We start from the raw sequence: 27,742 nt of genomic DNA on the forward strand, positions 1-27,742 counted from the left end.
TGCTGCAGTCCATGGGGTCGCACAGAGTCGGACATGATCGAGCCGGTAAACTGCACTGAACTGAACTGAACTGAAGGGTTTCAAATAGTCAGACTCAAGCCGGCGGGCCAGTCCGTAGCAGCGCCGCGAGCGGCCAGTAGGGTGCGCTATTCCCGGTGCCTTGCCGGATCTCAACTGACCTGCGCCTGCGCTCACGCCTGCGCGGGGCTTCGGGAAGTCTTCGAAGGCAGGGGGAGGCGGGGGGTGGGCGAGCGGCCTGTCTTACGCCTGCGCACTCGGACTAAGATGGCGGCGGCGGCCCGCTTGGGCTGGGGAGCTGCTGCCGCTGCCGCGGGGCTGCGAAGGCGGTAGGTGGTGATCCCGGAACTGCATAGGGGTGCCGCTGGGCTTAGCCATCTGAGCGGTGGTCGTCCCGTCCGCCCCCTCTTAAACCGAGTGGGGAGAAGTGCCCCTGACATTGGTTCGCTCCCATCGCCGAATTAGACTTGAATCCAGAGGTGGGCAGCTCTCGGTGAGGCAGCTCTGCGACCCAGGTTCTGGCGGACCGTGCCATTCCTGGTCCCAGGCTCCGAGACCCGGTGCCTGAATCCCTGCGGTGGGGAGACTCGCAGAGACCGACTGTAGGGACCCCCCCACCGAGGAGCTCTTTTTAAATAGCGGCCCCTCCAGCTCCTCTACCACGTGCATTTCCTCTGCCTTTTAAACACAAAATCAGAATGTCAGACAAAATGTCATCATTTTCTCAGTGAAGCCCAGAAAGGGAACGTGACCGATCTGAGGTCACACAGCATCTAAGTGATGGAACTCATGTGCATCCAGAACCCTAGATTTCCCCCGCCCACTCCTACCGACCAAACCCTCTTGGTTTCCTTGTTTTTCTCTTTCTCTTTGCACTTTGACATCTGTCAACATTGATTAGGCGAAAGGCACCGAGGGCTTAAGTAGCTGTTGTACCCTGATTTCTTGAATGGAACAAAAGGAGCAAAGGGCCTAACAAAGGTTGACCTCCTCAGTGTTAGGGATTTCGGTGCTAATGATGCTCTTAAAGTTGAAGCATTTCCTGAAAAATTAGCTTTGCAGAAGGATTTTTTGTTAGTCGCCTCTTGTCTCCCCCTCTTATTCTTGGAATAATTTAACTCACCTTTACTATTTTATTACTCTAAACTCATTTCTTATCAGATTATTTGTCCTTTCTGTCTTTTCCATCCTCGATGTCCTTCCATAGTCCAAGGTATCCAAGATTTAGGGCGTGTGCTATAAATAAAAATGTCTTCACCCCAAACCTGAATTCCATTTAATAAACAATTGTACTACATGGCCTAGCACTGTTTTAATCACTTTGCATCGATTATCTGGACTCATCTTTGCCTTAATCTTTATGCAGTAGCTGTGAATATTAACTTCATCTTAGAAATGAGGAACTGAGGTAAGTCATCAGGCTAGTGGCTAGGGACAAATGAAGACATCTCCTCCTTTTTGCAGGGGAAAAGAATCAGAAATGTAAAAAACAAAAAATGATCATAAATATGCTTAAAATTCCTCAGTGAAATAAAAATTGGAATGGGTGGGTCTATTAATATTTAAAGTAAACTGGATTTTAAAGTAATTGCATCAGATTTCTAAAATTTTCACAACTCTTTTTGTTTCCTTTTCCAGTACTGTTTGTGTTTCCCTTCTCCTTTGGTTTTTGAGTTGTCAAATCCATTAAAAGAATAGCCAGTCAACACTTGGGAAATTTTGTAACTCTGGTTACTCCATTCTGATTATATTCAGGGTGAAATACAAAACAGGGTCAATATGTTTCCAATCAAAAAGCACATAGGCTGTGGACTTCTTTAGCAGTTTGGTGGAGAATAGTAAACTCTCTGTTAGACTTTTGGAGGCATTTGAAATGCGTTTCAAAACAAATAGCAGAGGTTATCTCTTTCCAGGGAATCACAGTGGTAGAGACTGAAAAGGAGGGAGACTTTTCACTGTATTTACTTTTACTCCCTTTGAATTTTGAACCACGTGACTCTATTACCTAGTCGTTTTTGTATCTGAAAAGGAAACAAGTTTGTAGCTTCGCCTCCTTTATGCATAGCTAATAGTCTGGAACTCCAGATTTTAAATCACTAATGTAGATGCGTTTCTGTTTCTTTACACCAAATATTACAGTATTCTGTATATGCTCAGTTTTCAAGGCTGTGCATTTCCCTTTGAGCTCTTGTTTTTAAATTGTTTGTAGATATTGCTTGCCTAAGGGAGTGGAAATAATGTTGATAGAAAATGAAAATTCATCTTGGTTATTATTTTCATTATGGTTTTTTTATATGTGAGAAGTAAAAACTTGAGCTTATCTCCTAAAATGTCATTTTTGTTTTTAAATATAGATTATGTCATGTGACGAATCCATATACGATTAAGAAACAGCTTCTGCATCAGTTTGTCCAAAGACCACTTTTCCTACTCCCTGCAACCTTATGTAACACAGGTAAAATTTCATCTCTTTTAGAGCAAACTGCTGGAATGAAATTTTGTAGGTCGTAAACAATGAGAATTTGTAAATTTTCTATTCAGATGCTTATGAAAAGAATATAACATTTTTCTCTATCATAAATCACACTTTAATTATTTGCTTACACATATCATTTTGCATTAAATTTCAAGAATCCTGAGTATGGTGTCCAGTAAATCTGTGAAATCTTAGCATGTTGTGTAACACATGTTCTGGAACGTAAGAGTTGCTCAATAAGTAATTTCTGAAATGGAGATATAAAAAGAAGTTACAAATGGGTATGAAGATAGGATTTGAACATTTTTGCAGTGTGACCACTGTCATATGGTTAGGGAACCTTGGGGCAAGGATGTTTGTGTCTGTCTTTCTGTGAATGCCTACCTAAAGGTGCTTATGGAGCTGTAAGAGTTTGGATTCAGCTCTTGGCCCATTTCCATTTCCATTGCTGTCTTGAATTCCTTATGGGCATTCTCTGGAGGGTGGCCGACTCTGTGTTATGGGATGAGTTGGATCAGGGTAGAGACCTTACCTCCCTTGTATCCTGGGGCAAAAATAGGCTTGCCTTCCCTGACTCTTTCCTTGAATCACAGAGCAATTTGGACATAAATAGTAACTCACCTTAAGCTACTTTAATTAGACTTAAATTTTGTGGAAGTGAATTATGTAGTCATCTAGGCTTTCAAATTGGAAACCTCTTATTTTAGTCTTTGATATTGACTTCAGGAACCATTAATGTGTATTGTAGGGGGCGATTATGTCTACCTTTTTATCTGTTACCTATTATACCAAGCATAATAGGAAAGATTTTACAGCAGTCTTTCTCTCTTGTTGTAACCCTTATGACACTTTCAGGGGATCTTTCTGGATGATGGAGCTGAGAGTCATTTTTGAAATACCTAATTAAGTCTAATTTAGACTGTAACTGGAGTGATTTTGTTAACGCCTAGTCAGATTGCTCTTTTTGAAGTACCTTTGTTCATTGTTAAAATTTATGTAGTAATATCATATAAGGTCATATTGTCTACTTCAGACATATTTACATTTGCTCTCTTAAAATATTTTTTACATTTATAGTTCTTCAGGTATTTCTAAAGTTTTTTCTTTCTACATGTATAGTTTTACACACGAATGGAGTAAGCAGAATAAAGCCAGATTTAATTCTTTGAATATTGGCCGAGTGCCTAATATGTGCAGAGATTTTGGCTACCAATAAATTATTAAGAAAGGCCCCAGGAATGATTGGTCAGAAACAGGGTTAAAAGAACCTTATTTTCTGTGTATTTACAGAAAGTGGCAGCAGCTGTTTCTATAATGTTCCATCTGAAAAATTGTTCCCTTGTCAGAGGAATTTATTGCTTGGAAGTATAAATATTTTAAATCAAGTATTAGGTTGGCCAAAATATTTGTTTGGTTTTTTTCCATAAGATGGCTGTAACAGTGCTTAGTTGTCTTTAACTTCATTCAAAACAATTTTGTTAGATTGTGTTCTACAGCTGCCATATCAGCATGCATTTTTAAAAAAGCTTATTGAATTTGAAGAACTTTTTATAGTTACTGTAATATTGAAAATGGAGGAAAAAAGCAACATTTTCATCCTATTACACTTTATTATTTCAAGAAAAGTTAAAATGCAGCTGAAATGTGAAAAAAGATTTACGTAGTATATGGAGAAGGTAGTATGATCAAATATGTCCAAGTGGTTTGTGAAGTTTCACGCTGGAGATTTCTCACTGGATGATGCTCCATGATCAGATAGACCAGTTGAAGTTGGTAGCAATCTAATAGAGACATTAATTGAGAACAGTCAGTGTTATACCATGTTGGAGATAGCCGACACACTCAATATATCCAAATCAAGAACTGAAAATCATTTGCACCGGGTTGGTTATGTTACTCACTTTGATATTTGGGTTCTACATAAGTTAAGCAAAAAAACCCTTCTTGACTGTATTTTGGCATACAATTCTCTACTTAAACATAATGCAAATGTTCCATTTTTAAAACAAATTGGACAGGCAGTGAAAAGTGGGTACCGTTCAATAATGTGGAACAGAAGAGATTGTGGGGTAAGCTAAATAAACCACCACCAACACACCAAAGGCCAGTCTTTATCCAAAGGTGGGATTGGAAGGGAGTCATCTATTATGAGCTCCTTCTGGAAAACCAAACAATTCCAACAAGTACTTCTCCTAATTGGACCAACTGAAAGCAGCAGTCAAGGAAAAGTGTCTGGAATTAGTCAACAGAAAATGCATAATCTTCCATCAGGATAACACAAGACAGCATGTTTCTTTGATGATCAGGCAAAAACTGTTACAGCTTTAAAATGTTTTATCTTAAAACTAAAGGAACTTTCAGGCCAACCCGGTACTTCAATGTTGAGGTTATCATTTTAAGTTTTTCTCCTTTATAGGATTTGCCTGGTCACCAAGTCACCAACCAATGTCTTTACAAGACAGTAACTTAAGCAAAATGTATGGGAGTTTTATTCTACTTTACCAAGGAAATGACTCATCATCAGTTAGCTGGAATTGTCTGGAGAGGTACAGAAACAATCTCAGCTGTCAAATTAGAATGTTCTTTTGTAATAGTTAAGAGAAGTATTTTTACCAACCGTATGTTTTGCCAAATTTAATCATTTTCTAATTTAAGATAAAACTGTTACTTTGTGATATTTTACTCTTTCTTAAGATATGTGATGTGAGGATTATGACAGGATAGAAAGACTGATCTTAAATATGTTTTTCTTTTATGCTTGGCACCAATGAGTATGAAGGGGCACTATGCACAGTGGTTAAACAAGTGCTACAGAACTGGCCAGGCTTGAATCCAGGCTCTGTCACTTAACTAGGTGAGTGACTTTGAGGTTTAGTTTAGTCATTTATAAATTAGGATAAAAACAGTGCTTCCTTGGCAAGATGTAAGGATTAAATGATACAATTCACATAAAGTGCTTAGCACCGTATGCAACACATGATAATTACTCCATAGATTAACCTATTTCCACGTACTGCTCTAAGATGAGAATTGGGTGGGTTTTTTTTTTTTAAGTAAGAAAGTTTATTTTCATCATAAATAACCAGAACCTGTTTAATAGTTTTAAACTATTAAGACCTCAGTGTCATCTTTTTGTCCCTCAAGCTGTTACCATAATAGCAAGGTAGGAAATTCAGGATTCTGTTATTCTCAATCTAATCATGGCCTGAGAAGAAACAAAGAAGAATTTCTGAAGATAATTTTAAAATATCCCGAATAGTAATTCACGTGGAGTCTCACTTATATGATGATTTATAATGTCACTATACCTTTGGACAAGTTATATAACTTTCAGTAACTTAACAAGTAATCTCTAAGTTTCAATTTCTTCTTTTGTAAAGCAGGAACAGTAATTGCTTCTTCATAGGATTGTTAAAGGCTTAAATATATTTAAAGCACTCAACCCTGTCTCTGACATGTAATGAGTAAGCATAAAATAAATATTATTATAAATTTATTTGTTTTGTAAAAATGTTAGCAATTTGGGAAGTGATGATGATTTGTAATTATAGCCAATTTGGTATTGAGTCACCAAAGAGAATACATCAAAGACTCCTGAATTATGATATGCCTTCCTACTTAGGTATACGATTTTGCTAGAGTCTGTTGAGTAACAAAACTATCTAAATAATCAATATTAATATAAAATTCAATGTAGTTATCCTAAATCTTTTGATAAATTTGTTTCTTATCTTTAACAATTCTTTTGTTAGCTTGGGCAAGAAAGCTTTATTTTTTTGTTTTCTAATTTTTCTTATATCTTTTGGTTCTCTGAAAAGGAACACTTCATAGTCCATAAGCTTGTTAACTAATACTTTTTTCTAGAATAACATTCCTTTTTCTTTTTTCTCTTTTAGTGAGATACATGTTTATTCAAACACAAGATACCCCCAATCCCAACAGTTTAAAGTTTATTCCAGGAAAACCAGTTCTTGAGACAAGGACCATGGATTTTCCCACACCAGCTACAGCATTTCGCTCCCCTCTGGCCAGGTATAGTACTATTTTTTATTTACTTTTACCGAGAAACAGAAATAACTGACTTCAGGGGTTAAAGTAGCCTTAGCTATTGCACTTCTGTGTGCATTGCATCTCTTCAGTATAAAGATAATTTTCTTTTCAGGTAAACAATAAAGGAAAACAAGATTTGATATTAAGAAACCCTTCTCTTGAAAAGTGATGTACTTAAGAGATCTGTAGCATGACTAAATAGAATTTGTATTTTTACTTTAAAAAAATCTATCAAAATGATATCCATTCTAAATCTTTAAAATGCTGTTTTTAAAAAACATAAAAATGTGCTCATTTTATTGTCAAGGATAGCTGAATTTCTAGATGCTTCAAAATGGAGTAGTTTCTAAAATATTCCTCCCAGAATTATAAATGATGATAATTGTTAGTTGTAGCATGAATTTTTAGTAAACTATTGAGTGGTGACAGTTTTTATTCATTTTTATTGAAGTATAGTTGATTTACAATATTGTGTTAGTTTCAGGTGGATAGCAAAGTGATTTTTTTCATTTCTCTTTTCAGATTATATTCTATTATAGGTTATTCAAAGATACTGAATGTAATTCCCTGTGCTACATAGTATATACTTGTTGCTTATCTATTTTATGTGTAGTAGTCTTTATTGCGGAGAAGGCAATGGCACCCCACTCCAGTACTCTTGCCTGGAAAATCCCATGGACGGAGGAGCCTGGTGGGCTACAGTCCATGGGGTCGCTAAGAGTTGGACGACTGAGCGACTTCACTTTCACTTTTCCCTTTCATGCACTGGAGAAGGAAACGGCAACCCACTCCAGTATTCTTGCCTGGAGAATCCCAGGGACGGCGGAGCCTGGTGGGCTGCCGTCTATGGGGTCGCAGAGTCGGACACGACTGAAGCGATTTAGCAGCAGCAGCAGCAGTCTTTATTGTTAATCCCATCCTTCTAATTTGTCGCTCCCTTCCTTTCCCCTTTGATAACCATAAGTTTGTTTTCTATGTCTTTGAATCTGCTTCTGTTTTGTGTGTAGATTCATTTGTATTATTTTTGAGGTTCCATATTTAAGTGATATCATATAGTATTTGTCTTTCTCTGACTTACTTCACTAAGTATAATACTCTCTAGGTCCGTCCGTATTGCTGTAAATGGCATTATTTTGCTCTTTTTTATCACTGAGTAATATAATAGTTCATTGTACCACCTCTTCTTAAGCCAGTTATCTGTTGATGGCCACGTGGGTTGTTTCCATGTCTTGACTATTGTAAATAGTGCTGCTATGAATCCTGGGGTGCATGTATCTTTGGGAATTAGAGTTTTCGTTTTTTCTGGATATATACCCAGGAGTGGGATTGTTGAATCATATGGCAGCTCTATTTTTAGTTCTTTAAGGAACTGCCTTACTGTTTTCCGTACTGGCTGTACCGATTTACATTCAGTGGTGACAATTTTTAAATTCACTAGATAAAGACGTATTTAATGTATGTCAGATGATAAGCCACAAAGGATAAAATTATAAAACCCCTTTTAAACTGATAGCTAGAGAAATCATTTATAATAAAAAATGTTAAAGTCAGTCACATCAATTGAAATTTTTGGTAACCTAAGTCTGATACTGATTGCCAGGGATATTGAGAAAATAAAACTTGGATAACTACTTCTGTATACACACAACCATTTTATGTGTCTCATTTAGGGGAGGCAGAAATATGCTTATCTCAAGAATGGTTTTTAAAGTTTCTAGTTAATCAGTGTGCAAATTTCCTTTGACCTAAACGTGCTACTTCTTGGAAGATATCTTAGAGCATTTGTTTTTTGTGCTTTTTAATACAAGCTACAGTAAGAAATATTTTATATTATGATGCACTATACACGTACACACATATGCATATAGATACAAAGATATATCTGTGTATACATATGTGTGTATATATATGAATCACATACATATGTGTGTGTATATATATATGAAACAAGTGTTTGATGGGGCCATTTTTGCCTTTATAAGATATGAAACTTGGTTATATTTCCTTTCTTGTGCTTTTTATATTATTCTTTCCTGTTTTGTTTTATTGAATAAAATCCTGGTTACTACATAATTGATTTTACAACTTACTGGTGGGTTTGAAAAACACTACCTGAAAGAATTACCATGTATATACATAAGGTGTGTGCAGTGGTGTTCATTGTAGCCTTGTTGATAATGGTAGTAAGTTAGAAACAATCTAAATATTCATCAGTATGGATAGTTAGATAAACTTTGTCCATTCATAGCCCACAGATATTGAAAAGGATGAGGAGGAACCATATTTACTGTTATAGAGTGACATCTAAGACATACTATTAGTGAAGAAAGCAAGTTGCAAAACAGTGAATACATTATGTGTTATTATGTGTATGAAAACAAAACACAAAAATGCACTGACAAAAAAGGTATGGAAGAATGTATATCAAACTGATAACAGAGAATTCTCCAGGCCAGAATACTGGAGTGGGTAGCCGTTCCCTTCTCCAAGGAATCTTCCCGCCCCAGGAATCGAATCAGGGTCTCCTGCATTGCAGGTGATTCTTTACCAGCTGAGCTATTAGGAAAGCCCAATAGTTTGAAATGTGTACATCAAATATGAGCTCACACATTTAGTATTTTTAAAAATGTAAAAATAAAAAAGCCAAAATTGATTCAGTTATAGATTGGTTGGAGATGATTTCTATCAGATGTTCAATTGGCCAAAACCCTTTTCAAATTAATCTTTTGGAAGTCACCCATTTCTTGGGTTTACAGAATTTGTTATCTTCAGTCAATCTTATTTTTGTTTAGCAGAGAATATTTTTTGCTTTAAACATGAGGATGGAAACCAGTCTGTCCTACTGGTCATTGTGTCCCTAATGCTTAGAACGGTGTCTGTTACTCTGTATTCAAATATTAGTTGAATGAATGAGTAAACAGTAATATGTCTGACTTCAGGGAGGCATTTGACTTGTTTTTTCCTGTCCCCATAGAGAAGATGAAGAAATACAAGCAGAGGGTAGACCTGCCTCTAAGGACATGTGAAAGGGCTCTGAATCTGTAGTTGGCATGTTTATTCAGGACATTTTTAAAACCAGCAACATTAATAATATATAATTATCAGTTTTTCAGATGATAGGATTTGCTTATCTGTTGGATGACAAAATTCAGAGACATTTTAAAAAGTTTTATTAGGCTGGAATGATAGGTGAAAGCAAATAAGATAAAATCTAACAAGAATTAATATTAAACTGTGTGCTTAAATTTTTTAAATGCCTAGCACAGTTATGGGATAGAAGAATCTGACCTCTCAATTATGTTAGAAATATGCTTAACAAAGTCAGTCAAACTTGAACAGAGTCCTAGTGTCCAGCATAAGAGAGGTAATAGTTTTTGTATTCAGAACAAGTTAGACTACCTTTGGGGGAGTATGTTCAGTTCTAGGTATCATATTTTGTTTTGGACATTGATGAGTTGAAATTGTCCCAAGGAAAATAACCTAAATGACAAAGCATGTACAATAATGCTTGAAACTGCTGTTTCAGCTTTTTCTTTCTTTTAGGGACAGAACTTCTGAACTCTTTCCTCCAAGTAGTCTCCATGATATGGCCCGTGTGTGCTCAGTTGCTCAGTCGTGCCTGACTCTTTGCAGCCCTGTGGACTATATAGCCTGCCAGGCTCGTCTGTCCATGGGATTCTCTAGGGAACAATACTGGAGCGAGTTGCCATTTCCTACTATAGGGGATCTTCCCAACCCAGGAACTGAACCCCCACCCCTTGCGTCTCCTGTATTGGCAAACTGATTCTTGACCATTGCATCCCCTGACATAGATCAGGTGTATTCTTTTGCAGCGTGCTTTCATTTGGGGGAAAAAAAAGCTTTGCTTATAGTGCTAATCAAGGGTCCTACTTAGAGGTCTGTGTTTTGATTTATTGGATCATAAGCTGCAACCGAAAACTTTGTGATGACTTGCAGATTTAACGTTAAGTGGTTGTGTAAAGGACCCAGCTGACATTGTTTCAGAAAAATTCCTAAACAATTTCAAAGCAGTAATTTTGATAACATTCTTGCAATGGTAGACAAAGAAAAGGAGAACTGTGACCTTCCTTGGTGTATGTCAGCTTTTATTCCTAAAGTTAGGGGAAAAGGGTACTGCTCTAGTGTCTGCTAGGTGAGGTACATGTATCAGTGATTGGGGAGGGAGGCTGTATTTCAAAATTCTTTGAAGGGTTTTTCAAATTACAATCTCCCCCTCTTTCTCTCAGAAATTAGCTTTACTGAAGTATAATTTACATACAATAAAATTCACCAATTTCAAGTGTACAATTCATTGAGTTTTGGTAAGTATATACAATTGTGTATCCACCAAAAAAATACAAATATAAAACATTTTTATCACAGCAAAAGATCCCTCATTTCCCTTTGTTTTCAGTCTCTTCTTGCTTCCCTTTGTTTTCAGTCTCTTCTTGCTTCACCTCCCTGGTAACTTTTTGTTTATGGCAATGACTTAATTTTTAAAATTTTATTAAAAAATGTCTTCTAGGAGGGAGGGGATATATGTATACTCACAGCTGATTCATACTGTCAGACAGCAGAAACCACAACTTTGTAAAACAATTATCCAATTAAAAAAAGATAAAACCAAAAGTGATCAATTAATCCAATAGCAGTGTTTTTTCTAGCTTCTGTGAGAGGTAATTGTCATAAACATTGTATAAGTTTAAGGTATACAGTGTGATGATTTGATACACATTCACATTGTGAAATGATCACCCCAAAAGGAGAGTTAATACATCTCCCACCCTGGTAACTGTTGATCTTCTTACCCTGTTGTTGTTCAATTGCTAACTTCTGTCCAACTCTTTGCAACCTCATGGACTGCAGCACACCAGGCTCCCTATCCCTCACTTATCTCCTGGAGTTTGCCCATGTTCATGTCCATTGAATCAGTAATGCTATCTAACCATCTACTACTGTTTTGCTTTTTCTAGAGTTTCATATAAATGGAACCATATAGTCTTTTGTGTTTGGCTTCTTTCATTTAGTATGATGATTTTGAGAGTCATCCTTGTTCTTGTATGGATCTGTAGTTCATTTCTCCTTACTGCCAAGTAATACTGTTGATACAAAGTATGTGTGTGCTCAGTTACTCAGTCCTGTCCACTCTTTGCAGCCCTTTGAACTGTAACCCTGGGCCAGACTGTCCATGAGATTTCCCAGGCAAGAATATTGGAGTGCCATTGGAGAAGGCAATGGAACCCCACTCCAGTACTCTTGCCTGGAAAATCCCATGGATGGAGGAGCCTGGTAGGCTGCAGTCCATGGGGTCGCGAAGAGTCGGACATGACTGAGCGACTTCACTTTCACTTTTCACTTTCATGCTTTGGAGAAGGAAATGGCAACCCACTCCAGTGTTCTTGCCTGGAGAATCCCAGGGACGGCGGAGCCTGCTGGGCTGCCATCTATGGGGTCGCACAGAGTCGGACACACTGAGGTGACTTAGCAAGCAATTGGAGTGCCATTTTCTCCTCCAGGGGATTTTCCCACATCACCTGCGTCTCTTGCATTGCAAGTGGATTCTTTACCACTGAGACATTGGGGAAGATCTGATATACTGTATGGTTATTCCCAATCTATTTTGTTATTCCCCAGGGCTTCCCCAGTGGCTCAGAGGTAAAGAATCCACCTGCAATGCAGGAGAGGGTTAAATTTTTGGGTTGGGAAGATCCCCTGGAGAAGGAAATGACAAGCCACTCCAGTATTCTTGCCTGGGAAATCCCATGGACAGAGGAACCTGGTGGGCTAGAGTCCACGGGGTTGCAAAAGTATCAGACACAACTAAGTTATTATCTCTCAATTTTTATTTTTTCACAGGCAGTTATTTAGGATTGAGGGGGTAAAAAGTGTCTTTTTTGGACCAGATTTCATTACTGTCACAAAGGTAAGCATAAAATTATATAAAACAAGATGTGATGTACTTTTGTTTTTTTCTGAGTCCAGTGCTGCTCTCCAGAATATCCATTCTTAATGTGTTTTACACATACTGTTATTAAAAATCTCAAGTTTACTTCTCATATTTCTCAAGATAATTATTTAATAGAATTCTCAAGTTGGAATTAACTTCTAGATCCCTTGTATTTCAAGAAAGAAAAACATAAGCTTCAGAGAGTTAAATGCAGTGTCCAAGACTCAACCTTGGCAGGAGTAAAATTTAGTCTTCTAAGTATTGTTTTTACTAATTCTTAGCTTACATTGATAGAGTACAAAGAGAAGCAAATAAATGATCAAATATATATGTATTAATTTATATCAAATATATACATATATGTATGACCAATGGAATGATTGAATATTTGTCTTCTTTCACAGTGAGCATTTATAAAATGGCACCTGGCACATTTTTATGTCAGCCTGCCATCCCACAGTGACACTTTAGAGCTTCACAGATGAGAGCAGTGGGTTGTATACTTCTGCAACACTTGAATAATCTCTTAATGTCAAAAAATCAAGCTAAATATGCTATACCCATCCAACATCTGAGATCATATTTGTTATAAAAGACTTTCATTTTTAAGTGTACTAGATTAATGAGAAATGAATTATTTAAATTTAAACTGCATGTTCTTTTAACTCTATAGTTGATATATATGCGCTGAACTTAATCTCCTGTCCAGTTTTGCATCAAAATCGAAAGTATTCAATGAACTCCTCTTAAGCAGTTTGGAAGAATTACTCTTACTGATTTACTTATTTTTATTTTTTACTGTACTGGGTCTTCGTTGGTTTGTGTGGGCTTTCTCTGGTTGCAGCAAGCAGCGGCCGCTCTTCCTTGCGGTGTGTGGGCTTCAGTAGTTGCAGTACATGAGTTCAGTAGTTACAGCTCATGGACTCTAGAGCACAGGCTCAGTAGTTTGTGGCCCGTGGGTTTAGTTGCTGCAAGACATATGGAATCTTCCTGGACCAGGGTCGAACCAATGTCCCCTGCACTGGCAGGCAGATTTCTATCCACTGCGCACCAAGGAAAGCTATGGATTGTTTCTTAAGGATACCAGTCTTGTTGACAGTCCAAAGTCCTCTAGCACAGTAGCCATAGATGAGACATGTTATAGTTTGGGTTCAACAGTTACGTCTTCAATGCTCTTAAGTAATATACATACGTTGAATTTTTTTTAATAGTTATAGGCTATCCTGTATAGTTCATCAAGCAGTTATATCCTATTTTATTAAAAGAATGGGAAGTCTGTTTATTATCCACTCTAAACATAGAATCCAACTCTTTTTACCTAATGAAAAAGTATCATTTAATCATTTTGATATCCCCTGTACAGGGCATGTACACACACCACACTTAATACAGGTTTGATAAATGATTGAATGGGATATGTTCTAAGATTGTATCTTTTAAAAGTCATTATAAGCCAGCTCCTCAAGTAACTGACATATTTTCCAGAAATGAGTGCTGTTGCATGTTATAGAATATAAATAGGGAAAGAGTCCTAAAAGATTCAAAGTATTGTTTTGTATTTGTCTTTGCTCTTGGATGAAAATGTAATATTTTCCTTCAAATATTTACAGGAGAATGAAGAATTAGACTGGAATTTACTGAAACCAGATATCTATGCTACAATTATGGATTTCTTTGCATCTGGCTTACCTTTAGTTACTGAGGAAACACCTTCAGGAGAAGCAGGTAATGTGTTGGTAATTAATATTTAGCTTTTTAAAAAAATTGTTCTAGTTTCTTCACATTTGTCTTGATTTCTGAAAGCATGGGAAACAGATTTTTGTCATTATACTATATTTAGCTCTGGAACCAATTCCAGAGGGGATAAAACCTCATGTATACTAGTTTTACCCATCATTTTATAAAACGTGTGTTTACATGGAATATATTATAAAAAACTAAAAATTTCAACTATAAAAATTTCAAACTATAATTATTTGTTATATTATAATATTATAGTATAGTATAATATAACATAATATTTATATGGTTTTCAAAATAATATAATGCTCACCAGTTTGCCCTTCTCTCAGATTTAACAGAAGTTAACTTTCTGCCTTAATTACTTTAGAATCATTTCTAAACTATTAAAGATATAACTACCCCAGTTTTCTTGCCTGGAGAATCCCATGGACAGAGGAGCCTGGCAGGTTGCAGTCCATGGAGCCGCAAAGAGTCAGACACGACTGAGTGACTAAGCATGCATGTGTGCACATATGTCTACACACACACACACACAAACATTTGTATAATCGCCTTTAAATGATACAGTTTAACTTCTAGATATATACTCTAAATGAGTCTGATAAATGTACACAAGACAACAAACATGTGGAAGTATATTTCAACATATTTCAAACATATTTCAACATGTTCATTGAAATATTTAAAAAATATGTTAGCAGTTAAAAGGAGTGAGCTTGATTAGGAGATACCGATGTGAAAAGATATAAAAAATATTAAGTGGTAAAAGGAGACTGAAGAGTTTATTTACATATTCTTACAAATATACAATTTATGCAAATTTTAAATAATACGTGTGTTCTTGATAGATATATATGTGAAACTGATATATCATTTTGAGAGCCTTTGACTACCTCTGCCAAAATGTAAAAATACACAAGGCTGTTGACCCAGAACTAGAAATTTACCTCATACTTGCAAAAGTACACTGATGAATACTTTGCACGAATGTATAAGTAGCAGGATTATTAGAAATAGCAGCAAACTGGAAACAAATGATTTAAAAACTAGCCAGATGAAGACAAATTCATACAAAAATTACTATGCACTTATTTTGAAAATTGAGCCATATCTTTATATGCTGATATGGAAAAACCTTTTAGGTCTGTATTAAATAGAAAAAAGCAAGATATACAACAGTGAGTGTAAATATAGACATGTAAATGCAAACATGTACTGAAGGAGGATATATACTAAACTAATGATAGTGGTTGCCTATAGAAGTGATGATGGCAAAAGAAACTTAGGTTTGCTGATGTAAGAGAATTTTAATTATATTCTGTTTATTTTATTAAAAAAATCAAAGTTGATATAATTTAATATTAATATGTTGGTATTTATAGTGTTGCCAGAATCCCAGTGTTTGTCACAATGTAATTTGAATTAGCTGCATTTTTAGTTTTCCCAGTGATAAAGAGATTTTTTTTCCAAATAAATGTAAAACCTAAAAATAGACATATGTGAAGATATGTCTATAACCTTACAAAGTAAAAAGGAAAACAAAAATGGACTTTCCTGGTGGTCCAGTGGTTAAGAATCAGCCTGCCAATGCAGGGGATGTGGGTTTGATCACTGGACTGGGAAGATTCCACATGTCTCGGAGCAGCTAAGCCCCTGCACTGCAGCTACTGAGCCCATGCATGCTAAAGGCCATGCTCCAAAGCAAGAGAAGCCACTGCAGTGAGAAACTCATGCAGCACGACTGGATAGTAGCGCTTGCTCCCTGCAACCAGAGAAAGCCCACGTGCTGCAATGAAGACCCAGTGTAGCTAAACACAAAATATTAAATAAATTAAAAAAAAAAAAGAAACAAAATGAAAAAACCAGATTTTTGTTCAGATTTGTAGAACATTTTAGAATTTCCATAAGGCTTATATCTGTACTTAGTATGATTGTCATCATGAAAACCACTAAATTGAAGAATTAAAAATTTAACTTATAAAGTAGTTAAAAAAAACTTAAAAAGTGCCTTTTTGTCTCAAAGTTTTCATCAAGATCCAGACAATGTCTTTTCTTTGCTCCTTTTCAATCCTTGAGAAGGATGAAAGTTTACAAATATATTGGCCAAAAAATTAAAACCCTAACATCATTAGTAGATCACGTTATTTCAGTATATTCATAGTTATCACCAAATGTTGATCAGTGCGCCTTAGGTTTTCTTTGGAGAATCAAATGAATGATGCTTCCATTTCCCCCATATCACTTATTTCACTATACCAAGTTACATGTTCTATGCTTTTATTTTTTTAATGAGACATTAAGTTAAAATCACTTTATTTTAATATTTGTACTTGCATGGATATAAAATTTCTTTTGTTGATATGTTTTATTTGTAATTGTTTCTAGGATCTGAAGATGATGATGAAGTTGTGGCAATGATTAAGGAATTGTTAGATACTAGAATACGGTATGTGTTGTCTTTATACCGGAGATCATACTACAGTGTAGCAATAAATTTTTGGTTGTCTCTGAGGTTGTAGTAGAGTTCCAAAACAAGTATAAGTTAATGTAAACAAAATAGGTAACCATAGAAATTGAATTTTAAAGTCTACAGTTTCTTTACCATCTGAGCCACCAGGAAAGGTCCCTCCAAAATTTATAACACTCTATCTAAATATAGTCAGTAATTTATGTAATCTATCTTTCATGGTCACTATTTGGGTTTGATATTATAATACCAAATTTCTTAGAAGAAAATGACTTAACAGTGTTTAGGAGAACTGTGAGGAGAGGAGTACCTCTTTTCAGGCTGCTGCCCCACTTTTGCCTATAGTAAACCAATGGTCCTGCTGAGAGTTCCAAAAAAATCTAGGTAAAATACACAAAAAATTTTTTGTTGGGCAGTATGATATAGCTGCCAGAGCAAATAAGATTCTGTAGAGAGGGGAAGCACACTGAAGCTTCTGTTGGGGTATTTACTCATTCTTGGTGTGAGGTTAGAATATGAGAAGGTGGGCCAAGAGCAGCCACTGAGAAACAGAGAAACTGTGTTAACTTTCAGCAAATTTGTTGCAATTTGGAAGAATGAAGCTTTGACTTTAAGGAGCAAGACCCCAGAGGAAAGAAAAATGTAAGCCTTAGCACTCAGAGCTTCTCCCCACAAGGCACTTGTTTTTAGCTGTGGAAGGGAAGAGACTAAGAAGTGAAACAAAAGACAGTTGAAAACCTGAGCAGAATTTGGCAGTTTTATGGTGCCGGGGGTGATAAAAGTTGGAGTTTAGGATCTGTCAAGGAGAGTGGGGCCTCAAAGAACATCCAGGCTCTTAGTTGGGTTCTCTAGAGGACTATACCCTTGAAAGAGACAAGCCAGAGGTAGACCAAACCTTATGGAACTATAGGCCAATATTGAATGAACTTAATTCCACAGAGGGTTAAGCTGCTGCCACAAGATAGGATGAACCCTTTCTAGTATAATATAATCCCAAGTCACTTTAGTTCTTCATATACGTTGTCCATCATTTATTGCCCCCAAAATTACTAGGCATAGAATTTGGAAACTGAACCAACAGAAAATAAAACAAATCCATTGATAACCTAGATGTGAGAGTTATCAAACATGATCTTTAAAACAGTTGTGAATAAAACGTTAGAGAAAATGGAAATTCAGATGAATTTCATCAGAAGACTGGAATCTATAAGAAAAAGTAATTCTGAAACTAAAATATACAATAGCTAAACTTAAGAACTCATTAGGTTCGTTGAATGTCACATTGGATACTGTTGGAGAGAAGATTAATGTACTAGAATGTATTAATAGGGCAGTAGAAAATATCCAGCTAAAGCACAGAAAAGAGAATGGAAAATACAGCCCCCAAAAAATGATAGACATAGAATATGTGACCAAAAAAAGTCTCACAATATCCTGTAGGCTTTTTAATATATGTAGAATTTAAATATGTGACAAAAATGTATAAGGTGATGAGTATAAGAGTAAGTGTTCTTCATTCTTGGCATTATCTGGGAATTAATAAAAGTACTAATTTATTTTGCTGTCCTGTGTGTGCTTAGTCATGTCCGACTCTTTGAGACTCTATGGACTGTAGCCTGCCAGGCTCCTCTGTCCATGGGATTTTCCTGGCAAAGAATACTGAATTGGGTTGCCATTTCCTTCTCTAGTGGATCATCCCAACCCAGGATCAAACTTGCATCTTCTGTGTTGGCAGGCGAATTTTTTACCACTGAGCCACCTAGGAAGTCTGCACTAATCTATATTAGAGTCTAAGAAATCAAGTAGGCATCTCATAAACAATCAATAGTAAAAGACCTGCTACTGCTACTGCTACTGCTGCTAAGTCGCTTCAGTCGTGTCCGACTCTGTGCGACCCCATAGATGGAAGCCCACCAGGCTCCCCTGTCCCTGGGATTCTCCAGGCAAGAATACTGGAGTGGGTTGCCATTTCCTTCTCCAATGCATGAAAGTGAAAAGTTAAAGTAAAGTCACTCAGTCGTGTCCGACTCCTAGCGACCCCATGGACTGCAGCCTACCAGGCTCCTCCATCCATGGGATTTTCCAGGCAAGAGTACTGGAGTGGGTTGCCAGTGCCTTCTCAGTAAAAGACCATATAATCAAAATTCAATAGAGGGGTAAAGTAGAATAATAATAAGGTAATACTTGTTTAATCCAAAATAATGCAAAGTGATAAATAATAAGATGGTCCTATAAACCCAATATATTAGTAATTATATTTTAATGTACATAGGTTAATTAACAAGAAATAAAATTGTCAGATTGCCTATTGAAAAAAGCTATATACTGCCTATAAGATACATAGCTTAACTATAAGAACAAAGAAAGGTTGAAAGTAGAAAGACGGAGAAATACATAGCATGCAAGGAATGGATAAGAGAAAGCTGGTATAGTTGTACAGATATCAGACAAAATATACTTTATAGCTAAAGACAGTACTAGCAATAAAGAGAAATCTTTCATAATAATAAAAGCATAATTTCTGTGAGGAATATACACTAGTTTTAAACATATGCATCTAATAACAGCTTCAGAATCAGTTCAGTTCAGTCACTCAGTCGTGTCCGACTCTTTGCGACCCCATGAATCGCAGCACGCCAGGCCTCTCTGTCCATCACAAACTCCTGGAGTCTACCCAAACCCATGTCCATCGACTTGGTGATGCCATCCAACCATCTCATCCTCTGTCGTCCCCTTCTCCTCCTGCCCCCAATCCTACCCAGCATTAGAGTCTTTTCCAGTGAGTCAACTCTTCTCATGAGGTGGCCAAAGTATTGGAGTTTCACTTTCAACATCAGTCCTTCCAATGAACACCCAGGATTGATTTCTTTTAGGATGGATTGATTGGATCTCTTTGCAGTCCAAGGGACTCTCAAGAGTCTTCTCCAACACCACAATTCAAAAGCATCAATTCTTCGGCACTCAGCTTTCTTCACCGTCCAACTCTCACATCCATACATGACCACTGGAAAAACCATAGCCTTACCTAGACGGACCTTTGTTGGCAAAGTAATGTCTCTGCTTTTAAATATGCTATCTAGGTTGGCCATAACCTTCCTTCCAAGGAGTAAGCGTCTTTTAATTTCATGGCTGCAGTCACCATCAGCAGTGATTCTGGAGCCCAAAAAAATAAAGTCTGACACTGTTTCCACTGTTTCCCCATCTATTTCCCATGAAGTGATGGGACCAGATGCCATGATCTTAGTTTTCTGAACGTTGAGCTTTAAGCCAACTTTTTCACTCTCCTCTTTCACTTTCATCAAGAGGTTCTTTAGTTCTTCTTCACTTTCTGCCATAAGGGTGGTGTCATCTGCATATCTGAGCTTCAGAATAGATGAAGAATATTTGACAGAACTAAAATGAGAAATAGATAATCCACAATTACAGTGGAAGACCAACACATCTCTCTCAGTAACAAGTAGAGCAAACACATACAATGATGAGTCAAGATATGAGAGTTTTATACACATAATTAACAAACCCGACTAAATTGACACACATGAAACATTACACCCAGCAAGAACAAAGTACTTATTTTTTTTCAAGTATACATGGAAGATTTACTAAGTGGGACTATATTCTGAATCATAAAGCAACCTTGAACAAATTTTATGGATTGAAATCATTGAAAATATTATTTTCTACAGTTAGATTAAGCTAGATGTCAATTACCAAAAGGTATCTACACAATCTATATATATTTGGAAACTAAACAGTGCTCTTCAAAAACACCAATGGTCAACAAAGAAATCACAAAGGAAATTTAAAATACAATATCTGCATGACTTTTGGATAGGCAAAATTTTTTTTACAAGACATAAGAAAACTTAAAGAGAAAGGCATAAAGTAGACTATAATAAAAATAAGACTTCTTCATCAAAAGATATCATTTACCATGAAGAAGCAAAGCACAGAATAGAAGATATTTATAATATGTATGTCAGAATATATTTAAAATCTCTTATATAATGTTAAGAAAAAGACAATCAAATAGAGACTGGAGCAGTCTCTTCACAAAAGCACTGGAGTAGCAATTCATAAAAGACAATAACCAAATGACAGTAAACATGAAAAAGTACTCAACCTCATTATGGATATTCAGGTTAAAACTGTAATGAAATATCACTGCAGATCCACTGGAATGATTAAAAGTATTAAAACTGACAACACCAATTTCTGGCAAGTTTGTGGGGCAACAGGAACTCTTGTGTACTGCTGGTGGGAATATAAGTTTGAATAACTTTGGGAAACCATATGACAGTACCTACTAAATCTGGACATATACATATTCTTGATGAGCAGTTTCACTCTTGGGTACATTGCCAGTTGTAGTTTATTAGTATGCTATAGGAAATTTGCAAGAATCTCCATAGCTGTGCCATTTGTAAAAGCCAAAAGCTGGTATTAACCCAGATGTCCATCAACAATAGAATGAGTCCTTCCCTTGTGGTCCAGTGGCTAAGACTCCATACTCCCAATGCAGGGGACCCAGGTTCAATCCTTGGTCAGGGAACTAGATCCCACATGCTATAGCTAAGATCCAGAGCAGCCAAAGAGATAAATAAGTAAAAAATAGATATTAAAAAAAGAATCGATAAATCCTGGCATATTCACTTAATGGAATACTCTGCAGCAGTGAGATTGAATGAACTATTACTCTATGCCACAATGTAGGTGAATCTTGCAAAGAGAAAAAGAAGCCAGATTAGAAAAGTTAATACTTTGTGTTTTCTAAATAGAATTTATGTTTATAAACTATAAAGTTACAAAGCAGGCAGAATTTGTCAGGGGTGATAGCAGTTGGGATAATGGCTACCTTTGGTTCGGAGGAGGGGTAAAAAAGGAAGGATGGGGGGACTTCTGGGGTTCCAGTGTTCTGTTTCTTGGTCTAGAACAAATATATGTTCAGTTTGTTAAAATTTACTGAATTGATATACGTGCTTTATGCATTTTTTTGAATTATTTATATTTCAGTGAAAAGTTTTAACTGGAAAAAAAAAGCCAGCACATGTCAGTCTCCCTCCATTTACTTAAAAGAAGTGAATGAGTATATCTTAGGTAATCAGTATAATTATTAGGAAATTTGAAATCTGAAATGATAAACAAGATTAAGATGCAATAAGCAGATAAAGTTTCTGTATGAATGAATTGGCATTTTATCTGAAAGTTACAAATGAGGCTAGCTACTAACTGTTGTTATTCTTGTTTATAAAAGTGACTCTAAATTTGTGTATTTATTAATATAAAATCTAAGCTCTATGTTGTATTAAGTTTTTTCAATAGAAACTTCTATTATTTTAAATATATCACAAATATTCTGTGTCTACAGGCCAACTGTGCAGGAAGATGGAGGAGATGTAATCTATAAAGGCTTTGAAGATGGCATTGTACAGCTGAAACTCCAAGGTTCTTGTACCAGCTGCCCCAGTTCAATCATTACTCTGAAAAATGGAATTCAGAACATGCTGCAGTTTTATATTCCAGAAGTAGAAGGCGTAGAACAGGTATGCCAATATTGTATGACAGTTTAGATTTAATATTAAAATGAATTTTTTGGAAAGAAAAGAAATTCATGACCTGACATTTTCTTCAACTGCTATATCATTGTGTTACCATTATTATCAGGCTCCTTCTTTGAGAATTATCTTTAGTGTTAATAATTCCCTGCTATGTGCCCAGCAGTTTTCTAAATATTACCTCATTTATTTTCTAATAACACAGTTTGTTAATATTAAATAAGTCACTTCCATTTTGTACTTGGGAAACAGAGGGCATATTGCTGTTCTGGCTGTAGAAAAATTATGAAAGGGAAACATCATGGAATTTTATAGATGACATTTACAAGTCTTTAGTGGAAGAGCTCTACTACTTCATATTTTTTTTAATTAATTGATATTTGGTCACACTGAGTCTTTGTTGCTGTGTGCGGGCTTTCTCTAGTTGAAATGAGCAAGAGCTGCTCTTCATTTTGGTGCACAGGCTTCTCACTGCGGTGGCTTCTCTTGTCGCAAAGCATGGGCTCTTGGGCATGCAAGCTGCAGTAGTAGGGGCTCGTAGGTTCCAGAGCACAGGCCCAGTAGTTGTGGCGCACAGATTTAGTTGCTTTACAGCATGTGGGATCCTCCCGGACCAGGGATTGAACCCGTGTCCCCTGCATTGGCAGGTGGATTCTCATCCACTGTACCACGAGGGGAGCCCCTCCACTACTTCACATTTAAATACTTCTTGTTCTTAAACATGCAGGCAAGAAGCTCTTCAAAGAATCATACTTTGTTGTACAAAGTACAGTTATAGATAGAGTTTTAGAACTTTATTTATAGCCTGATGTCGACATTTTTTTCCTGCCCAAAGATATCTAAGGAATATAGTACCAGTATTTTTTTCAGCAGTAGTGACCTTCACTGCAGTAATTCTCAACCAAGAGGCAAGGCCTTATGGAGAGCGACTATCAAGGAAGGAAAGAGTATATGGAAATTAAAAATTTGAAAAAACGCTTCAGGTAATTTTGTGCCTTTAAGTAGAGGGCATCATCTCTCAGCTCCCATGAGACTCACTCTTTTCTGGGCAGTACTTAAACCTGTCCCTGTGGTACAATACATGCCATCTCTTCTTTGAAGTTCTTATTAGTTCTTCAGTTGGAGTTAAGCTCTTCTTTTTTGCAAAGCTTCTGTGTGTCTGTTTCAGCATTCTGGTAATGGATAAGTTCCTTGAGAGATTTATAATCGTACCTAGGTCTCTGTGTTCTTCTGTAACACTTAGCCTTGTGTGTTGTACATGTTGTTTACATAGTTTTCATTAAATATTTAGAAACATTATTCCAAATTTAGGAATATTTTGCCTAAAATAGAAGTTGATTGACAGAATTTTTTTGATTGGATGTTGCTGAGATTGGATATAAATGTATCAGTTCCTTGAAAGTAAATATCCATTTCTTACTCAGCCCAAAAGAAACTATGAGGGAATTGATTGTCTCATATCAGAACCAGATTCATCTAGATTTTTAAAAAATTAATTTTGACCCCATTATCCTCTGTATGCCTTTTAAAAAAATAGTTAACACTTTGCTAGATTGACAAAGGAAGGTTTTTATTCACTTGTCCAGGGTTGGGTGATGAATTGGCAGTAGGATTATAAACCTGAGTTTTAATTATAGTAGGTGTGGTTAAGATAAAAAATAGTCTTAAGTTTATATAACCCTTTTCTTTTCCAGAGGAGTTGGTTATTATTACCTGAGTAATATATTAACTTATGAAAAGATACTAATCCTTTCATTTTTTCCTTCAAGTATTCATTGGTATTTTTCCGTAACTTACTTGAAATGAAAATCTTCATATTTTTCTAAGGTTTAAAATGAACTTTTATCTGAGTAAGACCAACATAATTCGTTGCTAGTATATTTTCTAGCAACTATAAAGGTATAGTTTCTTTACCTTTTTTAGGGATTCATTTTTCTAATACATATTTTTGCAATAACAATTTGGTATATTTCCCTAGGACTATGCTTAAGGAGATAAGATGCTTTTGAAATAAAAGCAAAAAAAGTCAATTCTATATATTAGTCACAGAGCTAGGAAATACCAGTTCATCATGCTAGTCCTCTTTGTCCACCTGAGACTCTGCTTTTGGAAACCTTCTTTGGAACAAGGAACAGAGACCAATGTTTTAACTAACTTGCTGCCCAATATGCTACTGGAGATCAGTGGAGAAATAACTCCAGAAAGAATGAAGGGATGGAGTTAAAGCAAAAAAAACACCCAGTTGTGGATGGGACTGGTGATAGAAGCAAGGTCCGATGCTATAAAGAGCAATATTGCATAGGAACCTGGAATGTTAGGTCCATGAATCAAGGCAAATTGGAAGTGGTCAGACAGGAGATGACAAGAGTGAACATCAACATTTTATGAATCAGTGAACTAAGATGGACTGGAATGGGTGAATTTAACTCAGATGACCATTATATCTACTACTGTGGGCAAGAATCCCTTAGAAGAAATGGAGTAGCCATCATAGTCAACAAAAGAGTCCAAAATGCAGTACTTGGATGCAATCTCAAAAATGACAGAATGATTTCTGTTCATTTCCAAGGCAAACCATTCAATATCACAGTAATCCAAGTCAATGCCCCGACCAGTAATGCTGAAGAAGCTGAAGTTGAACGGTTTTATGAAGACCTATAAGACCTTTTAGAACTAACACCCAAAAAGATGTCCTTTTCATTATAGGGGACTGGAATGCAAAAGTAGGAAGTCAAGAGATACCTGGAGTAATAGGTAAATTTGGCCTTGGAGTACAGAATGAAGCAGGGCAAAGGCTAATAGAGTTTTGCCAAGAGAATGCACTGGGCATAGCAGATGCCCTCTTCCAACAACACAAGAGAAGACTCTACACATGGACATCACCAAATGGTCAACACCGAAATCAGATTGATTATATTCTTTGCAGCCAAAGATGGAGAAGCTCTATACAGCCAGCAAAAACAAGACCGGGAGCTGACTGTGGCTCAGATCATGAACTCCTTATTGCCAAATTCAGACTTAAATTGAAGAAAGTGGAGAAAACCACTAGACCATTCAGGTATGACCTAAATCAAATCCCTTATGACTATACAGTGGAAGTGAGAAATAGATTTAAGGGACTAGATCTGATAGACAGAGTGCCTGATGAACTATAGATGGAGGTTTGTGACATTGTACAGGAGACAGGAATCAAGACCATCCCCAAGAAAAAGAAATGCAAAAAAGCAAAATGGCTGTCTGAGGAGGCCTTACACATAGCTGGGAAGAGAAGAGAAGCGAAAAGCAAAGGCTAAAAGGAAAGATATACCCATTTGAATGCAGAGTTCCAAAGAATAGCAAGGAGAGGTAAGAAAGCCTTCCTCAGCGATCAGTGCAAAGAAATAGAGGAAAACAGTAGAATGGGAAAGACTAGAGATCTCTTCAAGAAAATTAGAGACGCCAAGGGAACATTTCATGCAAAGATGGGCTCGATAAAGGACAGAAATGGTATGGACCTAACAGAAGCAGAAGATACTAAGAAGAGGTGGCAAGAATACATAGAAGAACTGTACAAAAAAGATCTTCACGACCCAGATAATCACGATGGTGTGATCACTCACACTCACCTAGAGCCAGACATCCTGGAATGTGAAGTCAAGTGGGCCTTAGAAAGCATCACTACGAACAAAGCTAGTGGAGGTGATGGAATTCCAGTTGAGCGATTTCAAATCCTAAAAGACGATGCTGTGAAAGTGCTGCGCTCAATATGCCAGCAAATTTGGAAAACTCAGCAGTGGCCATAGGACTGGAAAAGGTCAGTTTTCATTCCAGTCCCAAAGAAAGGCAATGCCAAAGAATGCTCAAACTACCACACAATTGCACTCATCTCACACACTAGTAAAGTAATGCTCAAAATTCTCCAAGCCAGGCTTCAGCAATACGTGAACCGTGAACTTCCAGATGCTCATGCTGGATTTAGAAAAGGCAGAGGAACCAGAGATCAAATTGCCAACATCTGCTGGGTCATCGAAAAAGCAAGAGAGTTCCAGAAAAACATCTACTTCTGCTTTATTGACTATGCCAAAGCCTTTGACTGTGTAGATCACAATGAACTGGAAGATTCTGAAAGAGATGGGAATACCAGACCACCTGGACCTGCCTCTTGAGAAACCTGTATGCAGGTCAGGAAGCAACAGTTAGAACTGGACATGGAACAACAGACTGGTTCCAAATAGGAAAAGGAGTACGTCAAGGCTGTATCTTGGCACCCTGCTTATTTAACTTACATGCAGAGTACATCATGAGAACTGCTGGGCTGGAAGAAGCACAAGCTGGAATCAAGATTGCCGGGAGAAATATCAGTAACCTCAGATATGCAGATAATACCACCCTTATGGCAGAAAGTGAAGAACTAAGGAGCCTCTTGATGAAAGTGAAAGAAGAGAGTGAAAAAATTGGCTTAAAGCTCAAACTAAGATCATGACATCCGGTCCCATCACTTCATGGGAAATAGATGGGGAAACAGTGGAAACAGTGTCAGACTTTATTTTTTGGGCTCCAAAATCACTGCAGATGGTGATTGCAGCCATGAAATTAAAAGACGCTTACTCCTTGGAAGGAAAGTTATGACCAACCTAGACACCGTATTAAAAAGCAGAGACATTACTTTGCCGACAAAGGTCCATCTAGTCAAGGCTATGGTTTTTCCAGTGGTCATGTATGGATGTGAGAGTTGGACTGTGAAGAAAGCTGAGCACCGAAGAATTGATGCTTTTGAACTGTGGTGTTGGAGAAGACTCTTGAGAGTCTCTTGGACTGCAAGGAGATCCAACCAGTCCATCATAAAGGAGATTAGTCCTGGGTGTTCATTGGAAGGACTGATGTTGAAGCTGAAACTCCAATACTTTGGCCACCTCATGCGAATAGCTGACTCATTTGAAAAGACCCTGATGCTGGGAAAGATTGAGGGCAGGAGGAGAAGGGGATGACAGAGGATAAGATGGTTGGATGGTATCACCAACCTAATGGACATGGTTTGGGTAAACTCCAGCAGTTGGTGATGGACAGGGAGGCCTAGCGTGCTGCGTTTCATGGGGTTGCAAAGAGTCAGACACGACGGAGTGACTGAACTGAACTGAACTTAATATTCAGTTTGCTTTTATGTTGCCAGAATATCAGATTTTGATGCAAACCTTGTGCTTTGAGGCTGTTGATAGATTTATTCTTACTGGATTGGTATGCATTGTTGCAGAGTATTTTAGGTAAGCAAGTAATATTAAAATCAGGAAAATAGCACTTTCTACTCCTTAATTCTTGTATTCTCTTTTTTGTTTGTTTGTTTTAGGTTATGGATGATGAATCAGATGAAAAAGAAGCAAACTCACCTTAAACTCATTTGAGTTTTCTATGGGCCCGCAGTTGGACTTGTTGATAATATGTACTAAGCTTTTATTATTAATCTGCTAAGCAACTTGAAGATTAATAAAATATGTCTTTTCTTCAGAGAA

General features: G+C 36.9%; 1 protein-coding gene across 21 annotated transcripts; it reads left to right on the forward strand.

Moving 5' to 3' along the window:
• Positions 1 to 277: 277 nt before the first annotated feature.
• On the forward strand, positions 278 to 27,737 carry NFU1 (NFU1 iron-sulfur cluster scaffold). 21 transcript variants are annotated; one of them, XM_081594557.1, is made up of 10 exons: positions 278 to 511; positions 2,373 to 2,473; positions 4,911 to 5,040; positions 5,267 to 5,348; positions 6,391 to 6,526; positions 12,401 to 12,467; positions 14,102 to 14,216; positions 16,620 to 16,680; positions 22,070 to 22,244; positions 27,580 to 27,737. In XM_081594557.1, the coding sequence occupies exons 5-10, from the start codon at positions 6,399 to 6,401 to the stop codon at positions 27,622 to 27,624; spliced, it is 591 nt and encodes a 196-aa protein (XP_081450683.1). In that variant the 5' UTR covers positions 278 to 511; positions 2,373 to 2,473; positions 4,911 to 5,040; positions 5,267 to 5,348; positions 6,391 to 6,398; the 3' UTR covers positions 27,625 to 27,737. The 21 variants fall into 21 exon arrangements, with proteins under 21 accessions (XP_081450683.1, XP_081450678.1, XP_081450673.1 ...); XM_081594552.1 differs by having other exon boundaries at positions 278 to 347; XM_081594558.1 differs by lacking the exon at positions 278 to 511 and adding an exon at positions 1,385 to 1,426.
• The last annotated feature ends 5 nt before the right edge of the window (positions 27,738 to 27,742 follow it).

The sequence above is a fragment of the Giraffa tippelskirchi genome, chromosome 4 (genome assembly GCF_054371585.1).
Source record: "Giraffa tippelskirchi isolate mGirTip1 chromosome 4, T2T-mGirTip1v1.2.pri, whole genome shotgun sequence".
Taxonomy (NCBI): Eukaryota; Metazoa; Chordata; class Mammalia; order Artiodactyla; family Giraffidae; genus Giraffa; species Giraffa tippelskirchi.